At 40.5% G+C, this 9,244-nt stretch overlaps 1 protein-coding gene across 1 annotated transcript; it reads right to left on the minus strand.

Annotated features, from left to right (window-relative positions):
- Positions 1-7,784: 7,784 nt before the first annotated feature.
- Positions 7,785-9,244, minus strand: LOC149064659 (uncharacterized). The gene is made up of 3 exons (XM_089254887.1): positions 9,099-9,244; positions 8,926-8,985; positions 7,785-8,818 (listed from the first exon to the last, which is right to left on the minus strand). Exons 1-3 carry the CDS (start codon positions 9,117-9,119, stop codon positions 8,144-8,146), a joined length of 756 nt encoding a protein of 251 aa, XP_089111013.1. The 5' UTR covers positions 9,120-9,244; the 3' UTR covers positions 7,785-8,143.

Consider the following 9,244-nt stretch of genomic DNA (forward strand, 5'->3'; position numbering starts at 1 on the left):
TCTTAACGCATGGACCCACCTGAGCAGGGCCCGTGGGCCTCAAGAAAAATTAGTAGTTGAATTTTTCTTGACTTTGAATAGTAGGGCTTCAGAAAAATCACTTTGCCCTGGTACCCAAGATGCTCTTAAGACTGCCTTGAATTTGGTGCACTGAAAATCTGTACATCTATCATGAAAAGCCTCTGCATTCGATCAAAATCGGTGTGTGGTGCTGAATTTCATGCTGTGGGAAAGTGTGGGTTAATTTTTTTTTTCAAGAAACAATGGATGTGGATGGGAACTGTACAAGGATAGTATATTGTAATTCATCGCACTGTTGGATGAAAATGAATGTTTTGCTTTTTGCAACAAAATAGAGCAACCTGTCATACGTCTAATGAGACAATGGATTACTGCACACATTTTTTGATGACTGCCTTATGTCAAAAGGATTGTGACCACCAAGATCACCAGACCCTGAAAAAACCCCCTCTAATTTTTCCTTGTGAGGACACCTGAAGACAAATGCATAATAATAATAATCCCCATTTCATTGATTAACTAAAAAAATTCAATCAAAGATTGAAAAGGTGAGTGACCTGAGAAGAGTGGCCAGAATCCTGGCAAAAAAAATTCACACTTGCATTCACGCAAAATGCTCACAATTTGAATACACATTGTAACATTTTGGAACAAACTTTATTTTTGTATCCACAAATGCTGTCTTATTTGAACTATATAGTTTTTTGATTTATTTGTTGATAGAACAAGTTACTTTTGGATCACCCTGTATAAACAACCTCTACAGGTTGAGTTACTTCTAACTCCTATGACATTAAGATACCTTTTAAGGATACTGTTTTTTCTTGAATGACTTGGAAACAGTATTTCAAATGAATTTCCATGAAATGCCCAAAGCTGGCTCAGGACCAACGAACTAAGTCCTAGAACCCCTTCTAGCCAGCTTGTCAGCCAATTCATTACCTGAATGACCAGGTACTCAGCAAAGCGTGACCCTGTTGTTATTATAGTGTTGTTGAGATAATCCCATTGGTAGCACTGGTAGTTGACTGAAGTTGGTTTTCTACAATCTTCAACTTTAAAGACATGAATGCAAGCCAGTCTCTTGTTTGAAAAAGTCTCTTCACAGAGAGCATGTAGACAGTCAACGCAATTCTGAAATAACATGAAAATTCAAGCATTTGCCATCTTCACTTCAAAATATCGAGAACAGATGGCAGCGCCAGTATAATACGAAACAAGCTGAACTCTTACAACATAAATGCATTAGGGAGCCACAAATACACTCAGAACACACATTCCAGCACATACCAATTCATTAGAAATTCCCAGAGGAATGTTTACGAGGTGCATGTACGGTTAAGTAGTAGTATTATTACTGGAGGATTTCACAATAAATAAATATATATAGCATAAGAGCCTTGTTTACATTAGAAATGAAATATCCAGGAAGGTTCCCCCCTCTGTAACAGTGATTTTTGCTACAACCTGTTTACATGACATTTAGTGTATGCCATTATTCCCCCTTCTTTCCGGAAGTCGTCACTGGTCATGTGGGTTGAATGAAAGTGTTTGACTCAAGCTGTCTGACAAAGGAACTAACATTAGTTTTCACAGCACAAAGGATTATGAGAGAAGTGGACAAAGTCAACCAGCATTCTTCTGCAAAAAAGATGGGTTTCTCTTGAGGGTATTCCATCCCTCATTTTTTATTTTAGAGAAAAAAAGTTGACATGCATATAATAATCACTAAAGCACCCCCCCCCCTTCCCCATATGTAAACAGGGCTATAGTCTTCATGTAACAAAGAAGTGACTTGATTCTATCCGAACATTTTTAGTGAAGAAATTATGTTCAATGTAAAGTAAATCAATGAAAATATGAACATTCTTTACAGCCCAATACATCAAGGAAATAACATTTTCTGGATGTTATGCAGTGGTGAACTCAGAAAAAAAAAATCATCTGGTCTCAGCAGGGAATTGAATCCAGGTCATCTTGCAAACGGGACTAGTGCGCGCTACAATACCTACCACAAGAAACAGAGTCATATCTCCAGTTGAATTGTGATTTGTCTGGCTTTGCAAGAGAACCTGGGTTCAATTCCGAGGAGAGACCAGATTTTTTTTCAGAGTTCACCGCTATTATAATATCCAGAAAAGGTCTATTTCCTTGATTTACTATAATTGATTTCAACTCTAGAATGCTGCTTATCTCACAGATGCACATTCTAATTATATGTTTCGTGGGGGTACACTTATACTGCTTGGTGGCATCAGAGTGGTTTTGGAGAATGTGAACTAAGATTTCCATTGGCTTTAAAAACAAAATTTTTTGAAGGGGTTCGATGTGTCAGATGCCCAGCAATTTGTATCTATATTGAATTTATGTAATAATATAATCTGTATATGTATGTTATATGTTGGAAAATTCGTAAATCTTCTGTCACGTAATATTACCTGCGTAGGCTATACTAGATGCAATAAGTATTTAAAGTACAAATTATTGAAATTAATCTTTTTGGGTTACCTTTTCTCACCAACGTTATTGCTCATATATACACGACAGTTAAACTTACTTACAGTGAACCCAGCTTACAATAAACCTCCAGATAAAACAAATGAAGTCCTGCCCCATTGGATATCCTCATATTAAATACATCAAACCAAATGTTTGGTTATGTTATCAAGTTCATTATAATAGGAGTTTGAATGTATGAAGTGTTGCTTATATAATCTTAGATTTATTTTAAATGATATATCATTGAACAGAATTCTATGATCACTTGTGGAATCTTACATCGCATTATAGCTATCCTAAGCATTAAAATACACTACAATTGATGCTTATTTTTCTCGGACTGACTTAAACAAATACTATGTAAAGATGTGTTGGTTGGTAGAATCGAATGGTGGCTGTATTATTTGAACGACAAAAATAAATTTATCGTAAAATATTCTGCCTGTATCATTAGGAATACTTATTAGGATATTGTTTTTTCACATGTAGGGGTGAATTTCACCTAATCTACTAAACTAAAGGAGGGGGCTTATAAACAAGGGAGGGGAAAAAACAAATTTGTGAAGTTTCTGAAGGACCTACACACAAACTAAGCACATATTTGGAAAGACCAAAAAAAATCCTATTAAGTGATATCAATTTAACCAACATATTTGAATTCAATGGCAAGCGCTGAGAGATTGGCAAAGTGTAAAATTAAGTTGGCTTCAAATCTGTAACTGCCAATTCCGCCACACGTCTATTTCAGTGATGTATTGCAAACAAAAGGTTAAATTTCTCCTGAACATTGATATGATTTATTGTAGGCTCTTTCCTAAGCTGATGGAATTGACAAGTTTTTGGTAAGTTTGATCAATTATAGCTAGAAGGGTGTTTGTGGAACTGGTGATTACAGATTGTGGCAACAATTTTATTTTGCACTTTGCCAAGCTCTCAGCACTTGTAGTTCACCATAAAATCTAGATATCCTGATGAAAATGGTGTCAACTTATAGGATATTTTCTGCTCTTTCCAAATATGTGAGTTTAATTCAGTTTCCCCATGCAGGTCTTTTAGAAACTTTACAAATTTTTGTTTTCCCAGACACGTTTCCCTTCTATCCATCATAACTCAAACAGTTAGAGATAGGGCAGAGATGCTACAGTGTTTTATGCTTCACATGGGCTTATCTATTACCGCCTGATTTCATTTGACAGATTATATGAAATTCACTCTGTATGACGCCTTTGGTATTAGAAATATGCAAATAGCAATTTATCGAATTATCGGGGAAGATAAGCCTTTCCATCTTTCCCATGTGCATTGTATGCTACAGTGTTTTTGGCCAATATGTAAAAATTATTATTGTAGCTTTCGTTAAATATGCAGTTTTTTAAATCGTAATACTGTACATTCAAATTCATTATGATATGTATAGACATGTTTGTTTTTGTGTCTTGTATTATATCCACGATTTCATTTGAAGTAATCGAGATAGCTATTATTATATTTCAATGATTGACTTTTAATTTTATGAATATTCAGAGTTGATTTTTTTGAAATGGTTAAATGTATATTGTTACAAATTATTGTTGAACATTAAAAAAAAAGAAAAAGAAATATTCCATTAAAAAATGAAGGATTTAATTTATTTTTTATGCGAATATCCTGTTGAAAATATGAAACAAATGAAATTCATTTATTTGAAATTAGCAAAGAACTGAAAATTCTTTGCAGTATTCATATCATTCAAGCACTTTTCCCATATGCTATATTATGCATTACAATACTGTATATCCATAAACCGTTGCCGCTGTGGTGGTCGAGTGGTTATAGTGACGGACTCGCGATGCGAGGATCCGGGTTCGAACCCCACAGTGGTGGTCGGCTGAAGTTGGTTTTCTGTGGTTCCCAACTTCAAAGCGCAAATGCGAGCCGATCTCCACGTTAAAAAGTCTCGCCACAGAGAGCAGCAGTCCTACAACGATAAATCATTCAATCATAACACTTCACTCATAGTTTGAAAAACTGGTGGCAGATGGCAGCACTACACATAACAAGCATTACAGAGAAACAAAAACTCCACGTCAGGTTTCACTACACGTACACGCACATTCCCGCATGTACCGATTCGTTGGGGGTTCCGGGGGGGGGGGGTGTAGCATTTTCATTTCATTCCGTGCACCGCCCAGGCTCTATCGACCATTGTCAATTTTAGCCATTGCCCGGATGAGGGGCTGGGCGATGTCGGGTGCTTTATTATGCATATAAAATATAAAGTACATGAACATTGAATATAAAAAACACATTAAAAAAAAAAGTATATACAGATTTAAATATTTCTATTATACAATATACAATTTATTCCGATGAGCTCCTCTGATGTCCTTTCCAGCTTTATTGAGCTCGAGCCCCCGTTCCTCTCTGTGGCCAAGCGCCAGGTCCTGAACCATGTTTTCCCTTGTTGGCTCGGGTGAGCCCTCCGCCGTGTCCAGGCCAGGTCCTGGACCATGTCTTCCCTCGTTGGCTTGTTGGCTAGTGTGAGCCCTTCGCGTCACATTGGTCCGACCAGGTGCCAGGTCCTTCAGCATGAGGGGAGGGGGTTGTTCGATTATTCAAAAGCTCCTCAGCTTTTGGTTGGGTGCTTCACAGTTTAAACACTGATCATTGGGACTTTGTTTCTTGATTACTCTTTCACTGGATCATCCTATTTGATGTCAGAGTCTTCCCATATTTCGACCGCTTCTTCTCTCTCCGATTGCTCTCCCTCTGTGTCGTATTCTTCGTCTTCTAATTCTTCTATTTCCTGGGAGAGTACCCTATCGACGCTGTCTTCGGCTTCTGCCCTTGGGGGGGGGGGTGTAGCAGCAGTAGGTAGGGCCTCCAAAAAATGGCTCGGGGATCCATGATGTTCTTAAGTCAGCCACCTCGTTGGGCAGTTTGCCTGTTGTGGCGTTGTATTTGTATAAATTCAAGCATTCACCATCTTTGCTTTAAAATATGGAAGGCGAATGCCAGTTACAACAAGAACATGAAACAAGCACAACTCAGACAATTTAAATATGTTAGGAAGCCATGCACATACTCTGCTTAACAAAACTCTGTTAGAAAGCACCCCCCCCCCCCAAAAAAAAAAATGTGTATGACCATGTTTGGTTTGGAAAAAAAGTTTATTTTGTTGGTATAGTAGTGCCATCTGTTTCAAACAAAATTAATTATAAGATTCTGTAAAGAGTGCATGCATGCACCCTCATTTCTTAGTTTTTATGTAATCAATGTTGAAATTTTCATTTAACTTCTAAATTTTAAGATGGTTAATAAAAGTTCATGGATTTGTCATCAGGTGGCGTTTGAACTAGTCTCACCATGTTGCTCAGGGTTTTTTTTAACCCTTTTCTCCTTTGGACTGTATATATTCTTTCTTATGGCACCTCATGTCTTATCCAGTGCCCCTTGCGACTCTTTCTATTAATTTAATTGATTTTTTTCAGTAAATTTATTGAGAACAACGATTTTATAGTTACCTACCTCATTTCACTTGAATGCATTTTATATTAGCATGCATTTTTATATTAAATGCATTTTAGAGGTCGGTCCCCTGATATGGTTCCTGTTGTATTTACACCACTGAACCCCCTTAAAATATTCCAGGGTCGTTGGGGGGGGGGTTATAGCTCCCAGTTGAGAACCACTTCTAGACCAGCTGTTCTCAACCGATGCTCTGTGTGCACTTCCCATGGGGCTCCGCAGCCGTTCGAGGGAAAATAAAATGAATCAGTAAATTTGATTTTAAAAAGAGGCCTAAAGGGTTCCGCCATATAAAGGGCTCCTCGAGTCAAACAGGGCTCCGCCATAGAAGTTATACACAGAAAAGGACTCCGCGAGTTGGAAAAGATTAAGAACCGCTGCTCTAGACTATGGTATTTATTTGTTACCACGGACTTTCTTGTCATCTAAATTATTTTCACATTTCTGTGCCCCCCTCCCTCCCTCCCAACCACCTATTATGGCTTTCACTCGTTCCTCCCCCTCCCCCACAATATCCCAGGACCATATAATCCCATTGTTAAGAACCACTACCGATTTCTCCAATATCCCCCTGGTCAAGAAAACACAATTTTGGCGAATGAGAAACACTAATTTTGTGCATTCTTTCAAGTTAGCGCCACTCTCTCTTGTTCAGCCTGGTCCAATAGTTATTCTCAAATATTTACTTCCAATTTGTACCCCCCCCCCCCCGGCTGCAACGAAGCACCGGCGGCATAGGCTAGCTACACACTGGCAGGGCCGTCTTCTGCACCGTAAGGCCCTGGTGTAGAATAATTTTTTTGAGGCTCCACCTGATTAAAAATGTCTACCTACCAACGTAGATGCTTTACTCTTAAAATTAGCTCGATCTTCTTTTCATGAGGCCCCTCCGGGCCATATCCAGGTTGGACCATGTGTTAAGACAGAATATTTGTTCCCAACAGTTTTGTTGGCGTTCTTCGACCAATGTGTGGCCAGACAGATTGGAAAATTGGGAAGGAAGGCACACCAACTCAGGTCATATATCGCTATACGGCAATTTCCAACCAGTGGAGTTGGGTGGGAAATGAAGGTGGCATTTATCGGTATTCGCTCCAGGCTCAGTAAATAACTTGTTTCTGATGTTGTTCTCGGATTTGAACCCGTGGACCCTGACGGTCAATTTGGGGTGGGGACTGGAAGGACCTTGGCAATCATTACCAATGATGGCCCGGCCACACTTCTCGCCTATGATCAACCTTGGACGGTATTCAGCCAGACTGAACACGACTGTGGCCTCGGCTTTACCAAAAGAATCCTGGGTAGAGCTGAATTCGGATGTTTTTTTAAATGGATTGAATAGTCTTTTTAAGTCGCTACATTGGAAGGAAAATAACATGGGGATGAATATGAAAAAATTTGTGTCGTATCGGACAGGTCATTATAATGCCCTATCCCGCCCCCCCCCCCCCCTCCACAGAGTGTCGGGCTGAATGAACACTCGGATTCTGCCCTGGACTTATCCCGTTGCCAAGATCTCTTCCAGCCCACATTCGTAGCAGAGTCTAGAACAAAGTGTATGCACCTAGCAGTCTGAGTGCGTATCTATAGTGTTGTGTCTAATTTTTCAGTGCCGCCGTCTATATTTGAAGAGTGAAGTGTGATGATTGGATATTTATGGTTGTAGGCCTGCTCTCTGGGGCGAGATTTTTCAACGGGGAGGTCTCGCATTCGTGCTTTGAAGACACGGGTGTAGTTGACAGGGCCACGGGACGATCCTCGTACTATGTTTTTTATTTTTCACACCATAAATTCATTATAGACGGTCTGTGGTAAGTCTGTTCTGGGGCCCCCTGCTGCAAGATGGGAGGGGGTGGGGTGGCATAACTTTACTCGTATTATGCGACACTTTCTTGCTTATACAGCTGTCTCTCGAACAACTTAAGAGATAGTGAGTACTCAGTAGAGTGAGAGACAACGTTAATTGATGGATAATATAATTTTATGTTCACTCGTACAAGTCGCTGAACTTTGAATGAGTGCTACGGAATGGGGTGCGCTGACTTTCTCGAACTCTGTCCAGATCAATCTAACTCACATTCCTACTAGTCGTCGTCGAATGCTGGCCTGGCCATCATCACGAGAACCATCCCCTCATCAACGACCTCCAGCTCTTGTCATCGGGCTCTGGAGGCTTTTCTGGATCCGGAAGTGCCTGGATGGTAGCGGCGTTGTCTCCCACGTTCTGGGAACCAATGGCTTCTTCGACGTCGATTGGCTCGTCTTTGTTCGAGGCATCTCCCGCACTTCGCGACGGCGGGTCTTTTTTCTTCTTCTTGCGTTTGTTTGGGGCATCTCCTGCACTTCGGGACGGCGGCACCTCTTCCGGCATCTCGACTGGCTCGTTGGCGGTCTCCATCTCATCGGTCCAGAACCTCTCGGATTTCCTCTGCTGTTTGTTCGCCAGACCAACCGGTTGCGCGAGGGGCGGAACATCCTCCGGGATCGGTTGCAGATGCATCCATTCCTCGTGTTGGTTGTTCAGCAAATCCATCGGGATATGAGGCGCTTGGTTCTCCGGGTCCAACATGTGTAGGTATTCCGGGTAGTAGATGCCGTTTGCTTCGGCGGTCATGTACATTTCGTCCGTATCAGTGGCGTCTTGGTCGAAGAACTGCAGGGGAGGCCTCACTTCTCGCTGGTGGTCGTCGTAACAGCTTCTGGTGCGGATTTTGTCGTCCATGACCATGGGAATTCCCAATCCTTCGAAATGGAGGCCTTCTTCATCCGATAGTATTCTGTCCAGTTCTTCCTGAAATCCGAAATATTGGCGAAAAGAGAAAAGGCTTTGAAATATCTTCCGTTATACAAATTTTTTATTCTTATTGGGGAATTCAAATCGAAGAAATAAAAACTCACCGGCATCTTGAGGAAAGCCGTTTGGCTCCTGGTGATCGCTCTTCTATCCAAGAATTTTGGCTGCAAATAAAATAAATAAATATGAAAAAATATAACAAAAACGACCGATAACTCAAGACGGAGATGATGTAAATGCCACTCGGAATCGAAATGAGTATTAGAAATGCTCTTACTGTGCGCTCCTGTCCATCCATGGTTATGCTGCAGCTGGATCTTTCCTCAAAACTTCTTTTTGGAGACTGAATTTAGGCAAGTATGAGAATTTCGACTAACGGGGCACAGCACAAGAGATTGGAAGCAATTCCATTCTCGAGATTCC

The sequence above is a fragment of the Pholcus phalangioides genome, unplaced genomic scaffold (assembly GCF_987345545.1).
Source record: "Pholcus phalangioides strain wild (caught in Gottingen) unplaced genomic scaffold, Ppha-v1.0 ptg000042l_1, whole genome shotgun sequence".
In the NCBI taxonomy this organism is placed as follows: Eukaryota; Metazoa; Arthropoda; class Arachnida; order Araneae; family Pholcidae; genus Pholcus; species Pholcus phalangioides.

Bases quoted from the DNA above. Each gene is read 5' to 3' on its own strand.
- LOC149064659 (XM_089254887.1), bottom strand. From the start codon at position 9,119: ATGGATGGACAGGAGCGCACA. The intron at 8,986-9,098 runs GTAAGAGCATTT...TTTTATTTGCAG, and splicing joins TGGATGGACAGGAGCGCACA to CCAAAATTCTTGGATAGAAG. The intron at 8,819-8,925 runs GTGAGTTTTTAT...TTCGGATTTCAG, and splicing joins CGGCTTTCCTCAAGATGCCG to GAAGAACTGGACAGAATACT.